Genomic DNA, 21,587 nt, shown 5'->3' on the forward strand with positions numbered 1-21,587 from the left:
AATTAGTATGTGTGAGAGTGTGAATGTCAAATCTCAAAAGGAAGGGAGATAGGGGCCCATGAATTCATTCTTATAATTCATTTTAGGTATATCTACTTCATGAAGAAATCCTAAAATTTACCATAGTACTTTTTCCTCTTAATACCCCAGAAGTTCAGAATTTTGTATCTGGGGAGTTGATGCTGTAGGGTGGTGAGGTGTAATCAGTTTCTTTGTTTTTTTCCCTTCTTTATTGATTTGAGAGGGAGAAGAAGGGACAAAGGGAGAGAGATAGAAACATCGATGAGAGAGAACATCGATTGGCCGCCACCTGCATGCCCCCCACTGGGGATTTGGCCCACAACCTGGGCATGTGCCCTGGCCAGGAATCGAACTGGTGACCTCTTGGTGCATGGGTCAATGCTCAACTACTGAGCCACACCGGCCGGGCCAGTCAGTTTCTTTGAAAAGATTGCTACTCTGGGCTCCAGTTGTCTGGTAAGGGTGAGATCTCAGAGTTTTTTGTTTTTATAGTTTCATGCTCCCATATTACTACTGTTATTCATTAGGTAATTTGGTTTCAGTTGTGAGACTCTTTCCAAAAATCTGTGCCAAAGAAATCAGGAATGTGTACAGGTTTATCATGACTGTAATACTGTGACAGATGACTAATGTTTTATAGACCCTTGTCAGTTTTAAATACTTACCTTTGTTTCCCCTCTCAGCTTTTGTTGTTGATAACTCTTGATTCATTCCTGATACTTGATGTTTAGGAGTTGGCTTGCCCTGGTGGTATTTGAATTTAAGCAAAGCATGGTTGATTTAAAAAAATAAAATTTAAATTGATTTTAGAGGAAGGGGAAAGAGAGAGAGAGAGAGAGAGAGAAACATTGATCAGTAACGTCTGCACATGCCCCAACTGGGAACTGATCCTGCCACCTTCTGGTGTATGGGACAATGCTCCAACCAAATGAGCCCCACTGACCAGGACCACTGGTTGATTTTTATATGTGTCCTGATCTGGGATTGAATTTATAACTTTGGCATATCTGGATCACACTAACCAACTGAGCTACCTGGCCAGGACCTAAATTCTTTTACTTTTGTATTCCCATCCCCCCACCTCCCTCCTCTTCTGAAATCATAGCTTGTTCTCTCTCTGTAATTATGGATATGTCTGTTTTGCTTATTCCTTTTTTTTTTTTTAAAGATTCCACATATAGCCCTGGCCAGTTTGGCTCAGCGGTTAAGAGCTTCGGCCTGCGGTTCAGAGAGACCTGGGTATGGTTCCCGCTGAGGGCACATAGCTCGGTTGCAGTTTGTCCCCGGCCCTGGTTGGGTTGTGCAGGTGGCAGCAACTCAATGTGTCCCTTTCACATCAACGTTTCTCTCTCTCTCTCCCTCCCATTCTGTCTGATGGAAAAATGTCCTCAGGTGAGGATTAAAAAAAAAAAAAAAGATTCCACATAGAGTGAAATCATATGGTATTTGTCTTCTGATTTCATTTAACTTAATACCCTCCAAGTCCACTGTGTTGTCACAGATGTCATGGATTATTATTATTTTATTTCTGAATAATATTTTATTCAGAATATTATTAGCATAATATTCTGTTCCATTTGTATATATGTACCATATCTTTTTTATCCATTTGTCTATTGATAGACACTTAGGTTGTTTCCATATCTTGACCATATGACTATGGGGGTCCATATATCTTTTCAAATTATTTTTATTTTCTTCAGATAAATGCCCAGAGGTATTGCTAGCTCTGTGGCAGCTCTATTTTTAATTTTTTGAGGACCCTTTATACTGTTTTTCATAGTGGCTGCACTAATTTACAATCCCTCCAACAATGTACAAGGGTTTCCTTTTCTCCACATCCCCGCCAGCACTTAATTGTTGATTTATTGCTGATAGCCATTCTGACAGGTGTGCGGTGATATCTCATTTTGATTTTAATGTGCATTTCCCTGATTATTGGTGATGCTGAGCATTTTTTCATATGTCTATTGACCATCTTTATGTCCTCTAGAAAAATGTCTATTCAATTCCTCTGCCCATTTTTTAACTGGATTCTTTTGGGTTTTGGGTGTTAAGTTGTATGAGTTTCTTCTATATCTTGAATATTAAACCATTACTGGATTTATCATTGTTGAATATGTTCTTCCATTCAGTAGGTTGTCTTTTGGTTTTGTTTGATAGTGTTGTTTTTTTTGTTTGTTTTTTGTTTTTGCTGTGTAAAATCTTTTTAGTTTGATGTAGTCCCATTTATTAACTTATTTTTTGTTTCCCTTGCCTGATGTGACATATCCTAAAGCATATTGCTAAGAGCGACTTCAAATAATTTTCTGCCTATGTTCAGTTTACTTCTGGTTTTATGGTTTCATGTTTTACATTTTAGTCTTTCATTCACTTTGAGGTTGTTTTGTATGTATGTAGTTTCAGAAAACGGTCCAATTTTGCCCTGGCTAGTTTGGTTCAGCGGTTAGAGCATTGGCCTGCGGTCCAGAGACACCCGGGTTTGGTTTCTGGTAAGGGCACGTACCTCGGTTGCATTTGTCCCTGGCCGTGGTTGGGTTGTTTGGGTGGCAGCCACTCTTATGTGTCCCTTTCACGTCAGTGTTTCTCTCTTTCCCTCCTACTCTTTCTGAACAAAAAATGGAAAAATGTCTTTGGATGAGGATTAAAAAAAAGAAAGTGATCCAATTTTATTTTTTTGCATATCTGTTCAGTTTTCCAGTATCACTTATCAAAGAAACTGTCTTTATCCCATTGTATATCCTTGCCTCCTTTGTCACAGATTAATTGACCATATAAGCAAAGATTTATTTCTGGGTTCTCTATTCTATTTCATTGATCTATATATCTGGTTTTCTATTTTGTTTTTTAATCATCACCTGAGGATATTTTCCTATTGATCTTTTGAGGGAGTGGAAGGGAGGGAGGGGAGAGAGAGACACACACACACATGGATTGGTTGCCTTCCTCATGATCTTGACCGGGTCTGGTGATCAAACTTGTAACCCAGGTATGTGTCCTTGATCAGGAATTGAACCCGAGACCCTTCTGTCTGAGGGCTGATGATCTAACTTCTGAGCCAAACTGGATAGGGCTATATATGTATTTTCATGCCAGTACCTTACTGTTTTGCTTATACATTTGTAGTATTACTTGATACATGGTAGTGTGATACCTTTGACTTTGTTTTTTTCTCAAGATTTCTTTGGATATTCAAGGTCTTTTGTGGTTCCATATAAATATTTAAGGTTGAGGTCTAATTCTGAGAAGAATGCCATTGTTATTTTAATAGGGATTGCTTTGAATATATTGCGTTAGGTAGTAAGAACATTTTCTACGATATTAATCCTAATCCATGAGTGCTGTATGTTCCTCCATTTATTTATTTTACCTTTTTTTTTAATCGTCACCCAAGGATATTTTTCTGTTTATTTTCAGCAAGAGTGGGAGGGAGAGAGAAACATTGATGTGGAGAGGGGCACATTGATTGGTTGCCTCTTGCAAGGCTCTACCCCAACCAGGGCCAGGGAGAAACTGCAACTGAGGCATGTGCCCTTGACTGGAATCGAACTCACGACTCACTGGTCCTCTGGCAGATGCTCTACCGCTGGGCCAAAATGGCCAGGGCTCCTCCATTTATTTGTATCTTCTTTAATTTCTTTCTTCATTCAGAAGTTTTCAGTTTGGTTTTTTTTTTTAAGATTTTTTTTTTTTTTAATCCTCACCCGAGGACATTTTTTCATTTTTTGTTCAGACAGAGTGGGAGGGAGGGAAGGAGAGAGAGAAACATCGATCTGAAAGGGACACATCGAGTGGTTGCCACCCACATGACCAACCAGGGCCGGGGACAAACTGCAACCGAAGTACGTGCCCTTAGCGGGAACCAAACTCGGGTCTCTCTGGACCGCAGGCCGACGCTCTTAACTGCTGAGCCAAACCGGCCAGTACAGAAGTTTTCAGTTTTGATGATTTTTAAATTTATGAATTGTGCTTTTGGCATCATATCTAAGAAATCTTTGCTTAATTTAAGATCACAAAATTTTCTCCTATGTTTTTTTCTTCTTGAGGTTGTATGGTTTTGGAGTTTACATTTGGGCTGTGGGCCATTTTGAGTTAATTTTTTTTTTTTTTTTTTGGTTTAAGATATGAATTGAGCCCTGGCCGGTTTGGCTCAGCGGTTAGAGCGTCGGCCTGCGGTCTGGAGAGACCCGGGTTCGGTTCCCGCTAAGGGCATGTACCTCGGTTGCAGTTTGTCCCCAGCCCTGGTTGGTTGTGTGGGTGGCAGCCACTCGATGTGTCCCTTTCACATCGATGTTTCTCTCTCTCCCTCCTGCTCTATCTGAACAAAGAATGAAAAAGTGTCCTCGGGTGAGGTTAAAAAAAAAAAAAGAAAAAAAAAAGATATGAATTGAGGTTCATTTTCTTAGTATGTGGATTTCCAGTTATTTCTGCATCATTTGATGGAAAGATTATCTTTTTTTCTCATCAACTTACCTTTATACCTTTGTTGAAATCAGCAGTTTATTCACTTTTGAGATAATGGAATACTTTAAATCAAATGCCAAACATAATGTTGTTTACCCCACATATACTGCCATTTTGTATCTCTAATGGATAAGGACTGTTTTTAGAAACATAATAAACATTCCATTATTATATGTCACAAACTTAACAATATTTCCTTAATATCATCTAATAATCCATATTTAAATTTCCTTGGTTGTTTGAAAGATAGTTTTTTATAGAGGATTTGTTCAAATCAACACTGGATTTGGCTTAGTCTCCTAAGTACTCTTTTATTCTTTTAACAGTCCTTCCACCATCCTTTTCCTTCTTGTTATTGATTAGCTTGGTTTCTTGTTATTGATTGTTTTATTGATGATTCAGCGTTCTGAATGCTACTTATTGATTGCTTCTTTGATTGTTTAACTTCCTCCTCTATTTTCTGTAAACTGATAGATATGTCAGATCTGAGACTTAATTAGATTTAAGTACATTTTTAAAAAAGTCAAGTATATCTGTTGTATTACAGGAGGAGACATGTTATATCTGGATTATTCAGAGAGTTTAGGTGGTCAACCTGATATGTTAATTGTTTGTTTTTTTTTTGTGTTTTTTTTGGTGGTACATGCCCCTAGCGGGAACCGAACCTGGGACTGTCTGGTCCACAGGCTGATGCTCAACCGCTGAGCCAAACTGGCCAGGGCTGATATGTTAATTGTAAAGTTCCTTATTATCCTTTTCACCTTATCATGTAAATTTTTTTAGCATTCATTAATGGTCCTTGCCTAGATCCATTATTTCATTAGAGTCTGCAATGTGTTGATTTTTTAATTCTTTTTGCATTTATTAGCTAAAATTGTTATTAAAAACACCTCAGCCTGGCTCGTGTGGATTGGTGGATTGGTGGATTGAGCCTCGTCCCATCGATTGAAAGGTCTTGGTTTGATTCTCAGTCAGGGCACATGCCCAGGTTGTAGACCAAATCCCCAGGCAGCTGATCAGTAGTTCTCTCTCATATCAATGTTTCTATCTCTCTCCCTTTCTCTCTCTCTCAAAAATTAATAAAAACATATAAAAGATAAAATAAAAGACTATCTAAAAAAAAAAACCCTAATCTCATCAGTTATGAACTAGTACAAACAAACAGGTTAAATCTTTGATTTATTTACTTCCTCATTCTTCATTAAGTTTCAAAATATTGTTAATCTAAGCAGCCTTCAAAGAGTTTATTATTTTTGTGTGTGTCATTATTAAGTCACACATTTCTATATACTTGATGTGTTTCAGCCAATGGGTGTTGTCATTATTACTTTAAAATATTTTTATTGGTTTAAAAATTTTTTTAAATTCTTACCCGGGATATTTTTCTGTTTATCTTCAGATAGAGTGGGAGGGAAAGAGAGGGAAAGAAAGGAAGAGAGAGAGAAACATCTGTGTGAGAGAGATACATCGACTGGTTGCCTCCTGCATGACCCCGACCAGGGCCTGGGACGAACCTCAACCGAGGTATGTGCCCTTGAACCCTCGACTCATTGGTCCAAGGGCTGATGCTCTACCACTGAGCCAAACTGGCCAGGGCTATTTTTATTTTTTTTCAACTTTTATTATTTTTGTTACAGATATTTCTACTTCCCCCCGCCCAGACACCCTTTTATTGATATTTAGAGAGAGGAGAAGGGAGAGGGGGAGAGAGAGAAACATCAATGTGAGAACAACACGTCTGTCAGTGACCTCTTGCACACCCCCTACCAGGGATTGAGCCCATAACCTGGGCATGTGCCCTGATTGGGAACTGATCCAGCAACCTTCCAGAGTGTATGGGCTGACACCCAACCAACTGAGCCACCCCAGCCAGAGCTGTAGTCATTATTTTATTTTATTTTTTTTATCCTCACCTAAGGACATTTTTCATTTTTTGTTCAGGTAGAGTGTGAGGGAGAGAGAAGAACAGAGAGAGAGAGAGAGAAACATCGATGTGAAAGGAACACATTGAGTGGCTGCCACCCACACAACCGACCAGGGCTGGGGACAAACTGCAACCGAGGTACATGCCCTTAGCGGGAACCGAACCCGGGTCTCTCAGGACCGCAGGCCGACGCTCTAACCGCTGAGCCAAACCGGCCAGGGCTGTAGTCATTATTTTTGATGCTCAGAATGCTTTAAGTTGGCTCTTGTGTCTTTTAATGTGACACTTTCATACTTCGAATAAATGAGATATGAACTTCGGTTTATTTAACTTCAGAGCTCACTGTCATTGTTGTGCCTTCTTGAAGGAAGGCCTTAAATGATAGATGAGACTTAGATGGCACAGTTGAAGGGAGTGTTTTGGGGGTTAGGGGTTTGATGCAGGAGTGTCAGCCTATCTATGAACATAGGTAGCAGTAGGAAGACAATGTCACTGTGGCACAAGAGTGGCCTGGGCTGTGGAGTGCTAGGACAAGCAAAGGAAAATAGGCCAGAAACATAGCACCAAGGGCTTTGCTAGCTGGGTTAAGGGATTTGATCTTTTTAATACTTAGGTGGTGGGTCATAGGACTAATAAATTCATGATATTTGTTTCTCACATGAAATTGATAGGAAATTATTTGTGAAGGAAGGCCCTCTTGATTGCCATTTTCATTGGAGTTTGCAAAGAAAAACTCTGACAAAGAAGCCAATATCATCCAAGTAAAGTCTGGAGATAATCGCTTGTTGAGTGGTTGCTAGCTTTCTCAGGACCCTGTAATCCTTAACTGTTCATCTTTCACATGTGATATACTTATGGTGAATTTGAATTAGTGTTTTGTGTTTGTATAATATTTATGTAGTGATAACCAAAGTATATTTAAGTAACTTATTTCTGTTGGCTTACTCTTGCTTGATTTAATTGGCCTCTTGTTATATTACTAGCTATATTGAAATACAAGGACTAATTAATGTATTGGTGGTCTTCATCATATTTTAGTGTAAAATCTGGCTATTTCACTAAATTTTATTTACTGATTTCTAGGGCCCCATGGTTATGAATGTGCTTCAATTTCATAATGCCTCCTGCTATGGCAGACATCCTTGACATCTGGGCAGTGGATTCACAGATAGCATCTGATGGCTCCATACCTGTGGATTTCCTTTTGCCCACTGGGATTTATATCCAGTTGGAGGTACCTCGGGAAGCTACCATTTCTTCTATTAAAAAGGTATGATAATAGGTAGAATTTATATAAATGTAGCTTATTACTGTATCACTTTGGGAAACATGTTCTTCTATTATAGAAAGTGTTCATAATGTAAATCATATGGTACATTTGAGGGAAATTTAACTTTTAATTCATGACATTTAAGATTTTGATTCCTGTTTTGTCTTTTGTGGACATATAAAACATCCTCATTCTTACTCCCACTTTTATTTAAAAAAGAAAAAAATATGTAATGTGATACCTGAATTAAGAAATATAGACTTGCACTGGCTGGTTTGGCTCAGCGGTTAGAGCGTCGGCCTGCGGTCCAGAGAGACCTGGATTTGGTTCCCGCTAGGGGCACGTACCTCGGTTGCAGTTTGTCCCCGGCCCTGGTTGGGTCGTGCGGGTGGCAGCCACTCGATGTGTCCCTTTCACATCGATGTTTCTCTCTCTCTCTTCCTCTCTCTCTCTCCCTCCTGCTCTATCTGAATAAAAAATGGAAAAATGTCCTCGGGTGAGGATAAAAAAAAAAAAGAAAAGAAAAGAAATATAGGCTTATGTTAGCTACTTTGAAATGTTTGTTCAGGTTATTAAAAGAAATATGATACTGTCAAAGAAAGTTTTGAGTTAAAATCTTTGTATTTATGCATTGGCTGGTTTGGCTCAGCGGTTGGAGTGTCGGCCCGCGGACCAGGGAGCCCCGGGTTCAATTTCCGCTAAGGGCACGTACGTTGGTTGCAGTTTCTTCCTGGCCCCGAGTGGTGTCATGTGGGTGGCAGCCACTAGATGTGTCCCTCTCACATTGATGTTTCTCTCTCTCTCTCCCTCCCGCTCTATCTGAAGATGAATGCAAAAATGTCCTTGGGTTAGGATTTAAAAAAAAAATCTTTGTACTTATGATCTTTGACCTCATCGTGCATTTTTGTTGTTGTTGTTTTAAAGATATATATATTTTTATCCTCACCCGAGGACAATTTTCTATTTTTTGTTCAGACAGGGTGGGAGGGAGAGAGAGGAAGAGAGAGAGAGAGAAACATCGACGTGAAAGGGACACATCGTGTGGCTGCCACCCACATGACCCAACCAGGGCTGGGGACAAACTGCAACCGAGGTACATGCCCTTAGCGGGAACCAAACCCAGAACTCTCTGGACTGCAGGCCGACGCTCTAACTGCTGAGCCAAACTGGCCAGGGCTTATTGTGCTTTTTTAAATGTGATTTTTTGTTAGATATCCCTTCTTTCCTTTTTTTTCCCCCTTGTCTTTCACTTTTCCCTTTCTAAATCCACTACTTTTATAGTGACTTTGGGGAAGAAAAAATTTACTGCTGTTTACTAGATTTATTTTTCGCCCTCAGTAATGAACATATGTCCATATTTGGAAGTGAATTCTTTTACATAACAAGGCTTACCTGTTTTGTTGGGTTATTATTATTATTATTTGTCTTTTTTTTTTTTATCCTCACTCGAGGACATTTTTGCATTTATCTTCAGATAGAGCAGGAGGGAGAGAGGGAGGAAGAGAGAGAGAAACATCAATGTGAAAGAGACACATCAACTGGCCGCCACCCACACGACCCCAGCCGGGCCGGAGACAATCGCAACCAAAGTATGTGCCCTTAGCAGGAACCAAACCCGGGACTTTCTGGTCCACAGGCGATGCTCTAACCACTGAGCAAAACAGGCCAGGACTGGATTATGTTTTCAAGTGTCATTGATTTGTGAAGACTCTGACACATAAATGAAATTGTTTTTCTAAACTTTCTTTTAAATGTTTTTCAAATAGCTGAACCCAATATGGAGAGCAATGTTTATGATATTTAAAGAAAAAGTATTTATGATAAACCTTTTTAAAGCTCATGACTTTAGACAGTTTTTTAATTCTTAACCCATGCTTCTTCATCAGGGAGACATGGGAATTCTAAAACTGCATGATCCATGAAGTTTAACAAAAAAATTAGCCCTGGCCAGTTTGGCTCAGCAGTTGGAGCATCAGCCAGCAGACCAGAGAGTCCCGGGTTCAGTTTAGTACATGCCACTGGAGGCACGTACTAAAAAAAAAATAAAGCCCTGGCCGGTTTGGCTCAGCGTTTAGAGCATCAACCTGCAGTCCAGAGAGACCCAGATTCGGTTCCTGCTAAGGGCACGTACCTCTGTTGCAGTTTGTCCCCAGCCCTGGTTGGTCGTGCAGGTGGCAGCCACTCGATGTGTCCCTTTCACATCGATGTTTTTCTCTCTCTCTTCATCTTTCTCCCTCCTACTGAATCTGAACAAAAAATGAAGAAATGTCCTCGGGTGAGGATTTAAAAAAAAATAGTTTTTTAGTACGCAACAGATGGAGAGAGTACTTATTATTATTATTTTTTAAATAATTTTTCTTTATTGATTTTTAGAGAGGAAGGGAGAGGGAGAGAGAAACATCAATGAGAGAGAACATCGATTGACTGCCTCCTGCATGCCCCACACTGGGGATCAGGCTCACAGCCTGGGCATGTGCCCTGACCAGGAATCAAACCAGTGACTTCTTGCTGCATGGGTCGATGCTCAACCACTGAGCCACACCAGCTCGGCAAGAGAGTACTTATTTCTATAGTGACCAGGATGCCTGTGGCTTTACCTGAAGCTGGATTGACCATTGATACCCTACTCTTTTTGTGTTTTAAATTAATGTAAAATAATCATGACATAAAATTTACCATTAGAATCATTTTTCCATGCACAATTCTGTGGCATTAAGTACATTCACAGTATTGCCCAATTGTCACAACTATACATATCCAGCAGTTCTTATCATCCCAAACATGAACTCTGTACTTATTAAATAATAAACTTGTCCTTCTCCTAATCTGGGTAATCTCTATTTCAGTTTCTGTCTCTGTGAATTTGTGAATTCTTGCTACTTCATATAAGTGAAATCATACAATAGTTGTCCTGTTTGTGTTTGGCTTCCTTCACTTAGCATAATATTTTTAAAGTTCATCCATGTTGTAACATGCATGCAAATTTTATTCCCTTTTAAGACTGAATAATATTTCATTGTATAGATCCTACTACATTTTTGTTTATCCATTCATCTTTTGATTTTGGTTGTAAATGTCTTTTGGCTATTGTGATTAATTCTGCTATGAACATTGGTTTACAAGTATCTGAATTCCAGCTTTCTGTTTTTTTTGTGTATATTCCTAGAAGTGGGATTTTTGGATTACATGGTAATTCTTTTTAAACCTGTTAAGGAATTGCCAGCTTATTTTTCACAGTGACTATACCATTTTCATTGCTATCAGCAATGCACAAGGGTCTAGTAGTTTTTTGTTTTTTTTTAATCCTCACCCGAGTATAGTTTTACATTTATCTCCAGATAGAGCGAGAGAGAGAGAGAGAGAGAGAGAAACATCCATGTGAGAGAGACTCATTGATTGATTGCCACCCGCATGACCCCAACCGGGGCCAGGGACGAACCGCAACTGAGGTACATGCTCTTGGCCAGAATCTAACCTGGGACTCTGGTCCACGGGCCAATGCTCCAACAGCTGAGCCAAACCGGCCTGGGCTAGTAGTTTCTTTATATCCTGCCAACACCTGTTATTGTCCCTTTTTAAAAAAAATAAATAAATAACAACATCCTCATGGCTATGAAGTGGTATCTTATTGTAGTTTTTATTTGTACTTCCTTAGTGACTAATGATGTTAAGCATCTTTTCATGTTCTTATGGCCATTTTTAGAATTGTCTATTGAAGAGCATTGCCTATTTTTAAAATCAGTTATTTTGTTTTCATTGTTGTTAGTCATAAGAATACATTATATGTTCTCTATTAATCTCTTATCAAATATATAATTTGAAAATATTTTCTTCTAGTCTTTTCACTGTCTTGATAGTATCCTTTGATGCACATAAAATTTGAATTTCAACAAAGTTCAATTTACCTATTTTTCCTTTTATTGCCTAGCACTACTTTCTCTTTTTTATTTTATTTATTTATTTTTTTTCTTTATCCTCACCTGAGGACATATTTGCATTTATCTTCAGATAGAGTGGGAGGGAGAGAGGGAGGGAGAGAGAGAGAAACATCCATGCGAGAGAGACACACTGAGTGGTTGCCACCCACACAAACCCAACCAGGGCCGGGGACAAACTGCAACTGAGGTACGTGCCCTTAGCGGGAACCGAACCCGGGACTCTCTGGTCCGTGGGCCAACATTCTAACCGCTGAGCCAAACCAGCCAGGGCTCTTTTTTATTTTATATAACTGAATGAGAATTGGTCATGAATTTTACCCCAGGTCTCTTATCTTTAGCTCCTGGCTTTTGTACTGGCTCTAGTTAAAATATCTAATCCCATCTTGCATTTGTATGGTGATTATTTTATATGATCTCATTCAGGAGACTTGGGGAGAGATGAAGAGAAATTGACTGTGTTCATCCTACAGGGCAATGTTAATGAATAGTCCCCTAGTGAATGGAAAAGAACACAGTACAAAAATTAATATCCATTTTGTATATATATATTTTTAATTAAAATTTATTTTTGTTCAAAGGAATGCTAAATATGGAAGTCTGCATTGATTCTTAGTCTTCCTAGATATTCTCTTTTAATAATTTTGTTTATGAGTGTTTTTGTTTATTATCCCATTTTATTATGTCACAAAAATGGGTTAATGTAACACATGCTCTCTTGCAATTTATTTATTTATTAATTTCTCACCCGAGGATATTTTTCGATTTATCGTTAGATAGAATGGGAGGGAGGGAGGGAAAGAGAGACAGAGAGACAGAGAGAGACATTGATGTGATAGAGCCACATCGACTGGTTGCCTCCTGCATGACTTGACCAAAGCCAGGGATGAACAGCAACTAAGGTATGTGCCCTTGACCAGAATTGAGCCCTTGACTCATTGGTCTATGGGCTGATGCTCTAACTGCTGAGCCAAACCGGCCAGAGCATGAAATTTTTTGTTAAAAAAAAAAAAAACCTTAATATATTTTTGATAGCTTTCCATGTTTTGGTGTATTTCTATTTTTTAAATTGATTTTTTAGAGAGACAGGAAGGGATGGAGAGAAACATCAACGTGAGAGAGACACATCAATTGGCTGCCTCCTGAATGCCCCCTACTGGGGATGGAACCCGCACACCGGGCATGTGCCTTGACTGGGAATCAAACCCAGATCTCTTACTCCATGGGACGTCACTCAGTCCACTGAGCCACACCAGCTGGACTGTATTTCTATTTTATATTCATAGTTCTTTAATGTTTTATAATTTATTTAACCAGTCCCTTATTGCTAAATATTTGTCTTGTCCTCAGTTTTTGAATTTTACAAACAGTGCTACAGTATGCATTCTTATAGATAATGCCATTTCAGAAAATGTCTTATTTTTTTTTCTCTTGTAGATGTTGTGGACTCAGATTCACAATTACCCAATGTTTAACCTCCTTATGGAGATTGACTCCTATAGGTTTGCATGTGTGAATCAAACTGCTGTATATGAGGAGCTCGAAGATGAAACAAGACGACTCTGTGATGTCAGACCTTTTCTTCCAGTTCTCAAAGTAGTGACAAGAAGTTGTGACCCAGGGGAAAAATTAGACTCAAAAATTGGAGTCCTTATAGGAAAAGGTAATTTAAAAAAAGATTTTAGTATGAATTCTTAACATTTTTTTGGTATATATACAAACATTTAGTAAGTATGATCTAAGACATTGCTTTGCCAAGTGTGATCTGTGGGACAATGCTGGTCTGTAAATTGTTACCAGTTTCTGAGGCAAGTACAGAAGTCAGGAGTGAATGTGTAGAAACTCCTCTAACAATGTGATAGTGCCACAGTATCCAAGGGCTTGTGTTTTGTATATCTTTTTCTTTTCTAGTGACTTATTTTCATTTTACAAAAATACTGTTTTTTGACAGATTATAAAGAAAAATGTTCCTTTGCCTCAGTTTGAGAAACCTCTTTCTAAGAGATACTGAATTCCTCCTGCAGTATGAACATAATTTATATACAACTCTGTACGCCAACTAAGACTTTTTATTTTTCTTTATTAATTTTTAGAGAGAGAGGGAGAGGGAGAGACAGAAACATCGATGAGAGAGAACATCGATTGGCCGTCTCCTGCATGCCCCACACTGGGGATTGGGCCTACAATCTGGGCATATGCCCTGACTGGGAATCGAACCGGTGACTTCTTGGTGCATGGGTCGATGTTCAACCAGTGAGCCACACCAGCTGGGCCCAACTAAGACTTTAAGCTGATAAGTTTCTATAAGTAACCCATAATATTGACCAATTTTACTCCATAACTAAAATTATCTTTGAGAAGTTAATTTTGTAGTGAGTCAAGGAATAACATCTTCATTATTCTTTGCAAATTTCAGGAAGAATTGTTAGTAACAAAATATAAAAATGGAGGAGTCTCTCTTGTATAGTAATCGTAGGTGTCTCAGAGGCCAGTGTATGCTATCAGTATCCTGCTTTAGATAAGATACTAACTTGAAGTGGGTAGTATAAGGAGGAGACTTGGAAATTTAAATATAAAACCAAAAAATCCATTGGAGATCATTGGATCTGGATTGGTTACCTGTATTGATCAAATTTACTATTAGAGGATAATATAGTACCATCCCCTTTAAGATATTTTTTTAAAGGTAATATAGTACCATTCCTTCTAAGAACCATCCCATTTAAGATAGCATTCTTTGATCTTGATCTAACGTGATTCAGGCTAGCCAAAGATTACACTATTAGACTGAACTCTTCCCTTTGAGTACTTAGAACAGAACCCTGTTGATATACTAAATGACACTCTGTTCTTTAAATATGTTTATTTCAGAGGATAGTAGTTTGCATTTGGCAATAATTTTCTCCCCATTAAATAGATGTATAAACCTTACAGGTTTTTTCTTATCTATTAATGGACTCAGTAGAAAGCATTTGTTTCTATTTTCTTACGCTCCAAAGATTTTTATAGTTTATTAATTTTTCTCCATTAGAAAGTTTTTCCTTCATTTGAATTGAATACATGGAAAAGTAAAAAGAATTAAACATTACTTATAGTCTTTTATCATCTAGGATAAAAATATCCACTGATAATATTTTGATGTAATCCAAAAGCTTAGCACTACAGAGCAAGCTACCTTTCTTCAGAATACAGGTATCTTTTTGAAATTTAGCATCTTTTTGAAGTTTAGATCACTATGTTCTCTTCTGGTCTTTTTTCCTTTTTTTAATTCTCACCCTACGATACTTTTCCATTTATCTTCAGATAGAGTGGGAGGGATAACCAGGCCTAGGGACCAATACATGCCCTTGCTGTAATCAAACCCGCGACTCTTTGATCAGCAGTCCGATGCTGTAACCACTGAGCAAGATCGGCCAGGGCTGCTCTCTTCTGGTCTTGATTTTTAAAACATAGATTCATTAGCTACCATTACCTCTACTTAAGCTTACCAAATTTAGTAAATAAAAATACAGGCAATCCAAATATAACATAGGATATACTTATGCTAAAAAACTATTCATTATTTACGTAAACTTGAAATAGAATTGGGCAAATTTTTAAATTTGGCAAACCTGCCCAGCCAGTGTGGCTCAGTGGATTGAACGTTGTCCCATGGATTGGGAGGTCATGGTTCATTTCCCGGTTGAGGCACATTCCTAGTTTGTGGGCTTAATCCCCATTGGGGGCAGGCAGGAGCCAGTAAGTGTTCTCTCTCACACCGATGTTTCTATCTCTCCCTTCCTTTCTCTCTAAAAAATCAATTAAAACACATTAAAAAAAAAAGTTGGCAAACCTTACTTTACCTTACCACAGCTACAGGGATCTTTTATATATATGAATTGAATTTCCTTTTCTATAAACAGTGCAGTATATTTCATTCAGAATCGTAAAGCTTACTGTATAATATTTTTTGCAGTGTTCTTTGCAATTGGAATGATCAACATGTAAGAAGTGTTTTATTGCGTTAAATTAAGCAGTTTATAAACTCTTGACTGTTCATAAATTATACTTTAGATCTTCAGCATTTCTAGAAAAACTGGTGTTTTGATCATATACACAAATGTAAATATTAACATTCATTTAGGAAGTTGAGTAAGTCTGTTTTAATATTGTAGAATGAATTTTCAGTTTAAGTACTTAACAAGTTAATTTTTGCAGTTGTTTATTTCTATTTCATAACTACAGCCAGGGCTTGGTGAGGTTATGCCTCCTGGGAAAACAATAAACAATTATTTCAGTTTAACTTCAGGAACAAGTTTGCTGCCTTCTCCCCAAAGAAAACAATAGAAACTTTACAGACATAACTGCCTAATGGGCCTAAAAATACCTTCTCTTAAATATGATGTGCCTGATTATTTTATTTTCTCTGTTTAATTCTAAATTATTATTTATAGAGCAGCTGTTTGGGTTCTGATTATTGTCTGTAGTGAAGGTACATGTCACCCTTGCATTAACTTCGCTAAACACCCAATAGTAAATCTCGATCAGAACATTTTATCAGCATCCTGAAAAAAGCATTTGAAAATTCCCTTATTTCCCCTGACCTATCATAGCATATCTTAAAGTGAAGGAAACATATAATCTGCTGTATTTTAACAATATATTAAGTGTGAAGAGATTGTTCGTGCAATCCTCTTTTAATATTAAAAATTATATTTGACTGTAAACTACATAGTAGTCTTATCTTAAAATTTAAGCTTGGTTATTACATTTTCTTACTGGAAGACATGTAGGAAATTAACTAGGTTTAATTTAAATTACTTAGCCTTTTAATTTTGGCATTTCCCTTTTCTCTACATTCTCTAATTTTGGTCTTCTTAAAATTTCTTTGTCTCTTCAAGGACTTTTGTGATTCCATATAAATATTAGGATTATTTGTTCTAGTTCTATGAAAAATGCAATTGGTATTTTGATAAGGATTACACTGAATCTGTAGATTACATTGGGTAGTATGGACATTTCAGTGATGTTAAATCTTCCTCTCCATGAGCACAGTATATACTTCCATTCATTTGTATCTTTTTCAGTGTCTTACAATTCTCTGAGTACAGGTCTTTTACCTCCTTGGTTAAATTTATTCCTAGGTATTTTATTCTTTTTGATGCAATTGTAAATGGGATTGTATTTTTAATTTCTCTTTCTAATAGCTTATTATTAGTGTATAAAAATGCAACTTGTAATATTAGTTTTGTGTCCTGCTAATTTACTAAATTCATATTAGTTGTTTTTTTTTTTTTTTGGTACATGCCCCTAGCGGGAACTGAACCCAGGACTCTCTGGTCCACAGGCTGATGCACCAACCACTGAGCCAAACCAGCTCATATTAATTTTAATAGTTTTTTTGGTGGAATCTTTAGTATTCTCTCTTTATAGTGTTATTTCATCTGCAAATAATGACATTTATGTGAGAGAGACACATTGATTGGTTGCTTCCGGCATGACTCTGACTGGGCCGGGATTGAACCTGCAAACCAGGTGTGTGCCCTTGACTGGGAGTCAAACCTGTTACCCTTCCACCTATGGACTGACACTCTAACCACTGTGCCAGACCTGCCAGGGCACTGCTCATATTTTGTTAGTAGTTCTCGATGTGTCCAGATTTTTTTGGTTTCTTTCTGATTCATTGTTAGAAGAGTGTGTGTTTATAGGAATTTATTCACTTTTTCCAGGTTGTACAATTTGTTTGCATATAGTTTTTTGTAGTATATTGTTAAATCTTTTATATTTCCATGGTGTACTTGTATTTCTGATTATTTATTTGGGCCTTGTCATTATTTTTTTTGATGAGTCTGGCTAGAGGTTTATTAATTTTGTTTATTTTTTAAAAGAACCAGCTTTTGGTTTCATTGATTTTTTTTTTTTTTTTTTTTTTGCTATTGCTTTTTTATTCTCTAATTTTTAAAATTTCTGTTCTGATCTTTATTAGTTTTTTTCCTTTTCATTTTGGGTTTTGTTCTTCACATATGTTTTTATTGATATTTAAGAGCGAGAGATAGAACCATCGATTGGCTGCTTCCTGCTCGCCCCCTACTGGGGATCAAGCCTGCAACCTGGGCATGTGCCCTGACTGGGAATCCAACCAGGACATCGCAGTCAGTGGGAGGATGCTCAGTCCACTGAACCACACACCTGGGCGAGCTTTGTTCTTTTATAGTTCCTTTTGTTGTAAGGATAGATTGTTTGAGATTTTTCTTATTTCTTGAGGTAGGCCTATCTGCTCTCAATTTCCATCTAAGAACTACTTCGACTGTGTTGCATAGATTTTGAGTTTTTGTGTTTTTATTTTCATTTGTCTGAAAGTATATTTTGATTTCCTTCTTGATCTCATTGTTAACCCATTTATTCAGTTATTTAGCCTCCTTGTGTTTGCGTGTTTTTTAAGTTTATTTTTGTAATAAATTTCTAGTTTCATACCATTGTGATCAAAGAAGACACTTGATATGAATCAGTCTTCTTAAATTTATTGACTTCTTTTGTGGCCTAACATGTGGTCCATTCTGGAAAAGTTTTATGTGCACTTGAATATATATTCTGCTGCTTTTTGGTGAAATAAAAAATATCAGATTTGTATTTTAGAAAGATTATTCAGGTTGGATAATGGATTAAAGGGAGCAAGACTGGCAGTAGAAAAGTTAGTGAAAAACTTGAATAGTAATCCAAGGGAAGACATGAGGATGGCCAAGATTAAATTTATGGTTGCAGGAAATTGGAGCAGTAGACAGAATTGAGAAGCATTTAGCAAGTGGATGAGACATGACTTTTAGTAGATAAATGGTGATAAAGAGTTTGGTTTTGTAGATGTATATATTATTAGGGACTCATTTCCGTTTTCTTACCTGTAATACTATTATCTATAAATAAAAAAGTTTGAACAGTGCTGGGGAGGAAGCTCTAAGATGCTCCAACTGGTATTCCTAAATTAAAGTCTATTAGTAGCTGATTTAGAGTATGGTATTGTTATTCCAGAACGAAACCTATCTAGGAAATCATATTGTACCCTCAAGATTTTACCTTTGCTATATTATGCAACTTAAGCATTTTCATTTTTCTATATTTAACACCCCAAATTGATTCTAATATAAATTTTTGAAATAATTGTTTTGATACATTAAATGTAAATGTATTTAACAAAGCAGTTAAGTCCTCTGTCTAGATAACCTTTGTTGACATGCATACATTCAAATAGTGCAGATTCAAATGGTCTGGTATGGTATTGGTTTTATGGAATAAAAACTAACAGCTTGTTTCACTCCGCTCCCCTCCCTATCATTATGAAATGTTATTAAAATTGTCATCACGAGTATATTTTCAAAACAAAAATCTATTTTCTCTTCTTGTTTTTTTCCTAAACATATTTTTATTGATTTTTAGAGAGGGGAAGGGAGGGGAAGGGAAGGATGGGGAAAGGAAGGCAAGGGAAGGGAGGGGAGGGGAGGGGAGGGGAGGGGAGGGAAGGGAAGGGAAGGGAAGGGAAGGGAAGGGAAGGGAAGGGAAGGGAAGGGAAGGGAAGGGAAAAACATCTGTATGATAGCTAAACATTGAAACATCAATTGGTTGCCTCCCACATGCACCTAGCCGACAACCTGGGTTTGTGCCCTTGACCAGGAATTGAACTGGCAACCTTTTGGTGCATGGGAAGAAGCCCAAGCAACTGAGACACACTGGCCAGTACTGTATTCTATATTCTTGCTTTCAAATTTGCATAAAAGGAATCTTGGGAGACCCATTCTTTACCTGCTTTTTAAATGTACTATCTCTTGCCCTGCCGGTTTGACTCAGCAGTTAGAGAGAGTGTCAGCCTGCGGACCAGAGAGGCCTGGGTTCGGTTCCCACTAAGGGCACGTACCTCCATTGCAGTTTGTCCCCGGCCCTGGTTGGGGTCGTGTGGATGGCAGTCACTTGATGTGTCTCTCTCACGTCGATGTTTCTCTCTCTCCCCCTTCCTCTTTCCCTCAAGATAAATGCAAAAAATGTCCTCAGGTGAGGATAAAAAAAAAAGTACTATCTCTGGGGCTTTTAACACAATGACAGATATATTTTACTCATTTTATCACTTTCACCACTGTAGAATGGTATATGGATATTTCTTTTTTTTTTTTTTTTAACCAGGTCTTAATGATTAACTTGAGCTTTTTTTCAGTTTTACAGTGAACTTTTTTACAGTGAACATTTGTACTGATACAATGTTATTTGTATGATTATTTGCATAGATTTGTGCAAATAAACAAGGACCACCAAGTGAGAACAGACTATATTTATTCAGAGCTTTCTATAGTAAAGGGAATTTGTGGCAGTGACGCAGTGGTAGGCAGGGAAGTAGATAAGTTTTATACTGATAAAAGGGGAAGGCTTCAGGTATGTCTAATTGGAAGTTGTTGGCAGGGGTGAGCTCACTAGAAGCTGGGTATCTTATTTGATTGGTTTGGGGAACATATATGTCTTTTTCTGGTTTGTCTCGAGTCTCTCAGATTGAAATTCCTATTGGTTTAATTCTGAGGTTAAAAGATGTCTATATATTTATTTATGTATATATTATTTATCATTTTTAATAAATATTAGATAAATTCTAATAAATATTAAACGAATTTCCTGATTTTCTACACCTTCCAGCACAGGATATTGCCAAACTTTACAATGTTTGCCAACCTGATAGTTAAAAATTAAGGCATGAATAAAAATGTATACATATTTATTTTTTGTTTTGTATTTCTCGAATTATTTATTAGAATAATCATACTTTATGAAAAAGTTATGTATAGTTGTCTTCATAGCTCAGTAACAGTTTTATATTTATGAGATTTTGACTAATTGATATACTATAACCATTGTGGAAAAATAGTGAAAATTTAAGTAAGTAATAACTTGAGTTTTAGGCTCATACTAATTTCAGTATACAGTATTTGAAAAGCTTTTAGATTCTTAGCCTCTCTTATCATAAATGTGACTTTGTATGTATTGAAAACCTGTGGATCTCTTATATGTAGTTTTAAAATGTGTATTGTGAATTTCAGTGATTAGCTTTGTAAATTTGGTAATTATATCTTTATAAAACAGATAACCAAGTTACCAGTTTTGTAGAAAGTTACCAGTTTTAAAGAACATTTATAAACTTTCTTTACAAAGTTTCAGGTTTGTATTCTTGAGAATCCAGTTTTATAATTGTCTTCCATACATTAATTTTATTATTTTATCTGGATATTCATTGATTTTGTATAATATTTTCCTGCCCGGTTTTGTTTGCTTGATAAAAAACAATTATTCAAATAAGTTTTTGTTGAATATTTTTTATATTCTCTTTAATTAACATTAGTTACTCAAAATGACACCTTTAAAAAATTGTTTAGGTCTGCATGAATTTGATGCCTTGAAGGATCCTGAAGTGAATGAATTCCGAATAAAAATGCGCAAATTTAGTGAGGAAAAAATTCAGTCGCTTGTGGGATTGTCTTGGATTGACTGGCTAAAACAAACATATCCACCGGAGCATGAACCATCCATCCTTGAAAACTTGGAAGATAAACTTTATGGAGGAAAGCTAATTGTAGCTGTTCATTTTGAAAATTGTCAGGTAATGTAATATTATTTTATTTATTTATTTTAAATATATATATATATATATATTTTTTTTTTTAGCCTCGAGGACACGTTTGGATATTTTGTTCAGTTAGAGTGGGAGGGAGAGAGAGAGAGAGAGAAACATCCATGGGACACATCGAGTGGTTGCCACCCACACGACCCAACCAGGGCCGGGGACAAACTGCAACCGAGATATGTGCCCTTAGCAGAAACTGAACCCCGGTCTCTCCAGACCACAGGCCAACGCTCCAACCGCTGAGCCAAATCGGCCAGGGCCCGAGGATATTTTTATATTTATCTTCAGATAGAGTGGTGGGGGGGGCATCAATGTGAGAGAGACACATCAGTCGGTTGCCAC

General features: G+C 37.2%; 1 protein-coding gene across 5 annotated transcripts in view; it reads left to right on the top strand.

Moving 5' to 3' along the window:
- The window catches only part of PIK3CB (phosphatidylinositol-4,5-bisphosphate 3-kinase catalytic subunit beta), a 185,367-nt gene that overhangs the window by 70,497 nt on the left and 93,283 nt on the right, over positions 1-21,587 (top strand). For 4 of the 5 annotated variants that reach the window (XM_036266197.1, XM_036266199.1, XM_036266200.1 and 1 more), the window contains exons 3-5: positions 7,493-7,679; positions 13,052-13,277; positions 20,998-21,221. In XM_036266197.1, the coding sequence (XP_036122090.1) occupies positions 7,509-7,679; positions 13,052-13,277; positions 20,998-21,221 (621 nt within the window). In that variant the 5' untranslated portion in view covers positions 7,493-7,508. The remainder of the gene's footprint in view (positions 1-7,492; positions 7,680-13,051; positions 13,278-20,997; positions 21,222-21,587) is intronic. The other variant, XM_036266201.1, reaches the window with a different exon arrangement.

The sequence above is a fragment of the Molossus molossus genome, unplaced genomic scaffold (genome assembly GCF_014108415.1).
Source record: "Molossus molossus isolate mMolMol1 unplaced genomic scaffold, mMolMol1.p scaffold_m16_p_18, whole genome shotgun sequence".
NCBI classification, from domain to species: domain Eukaryota; kingdom Metazoa; phylum Chordata; class Mammalia; order Chiroptera; family Molossidae; genus Molossus; species Molossus molossus.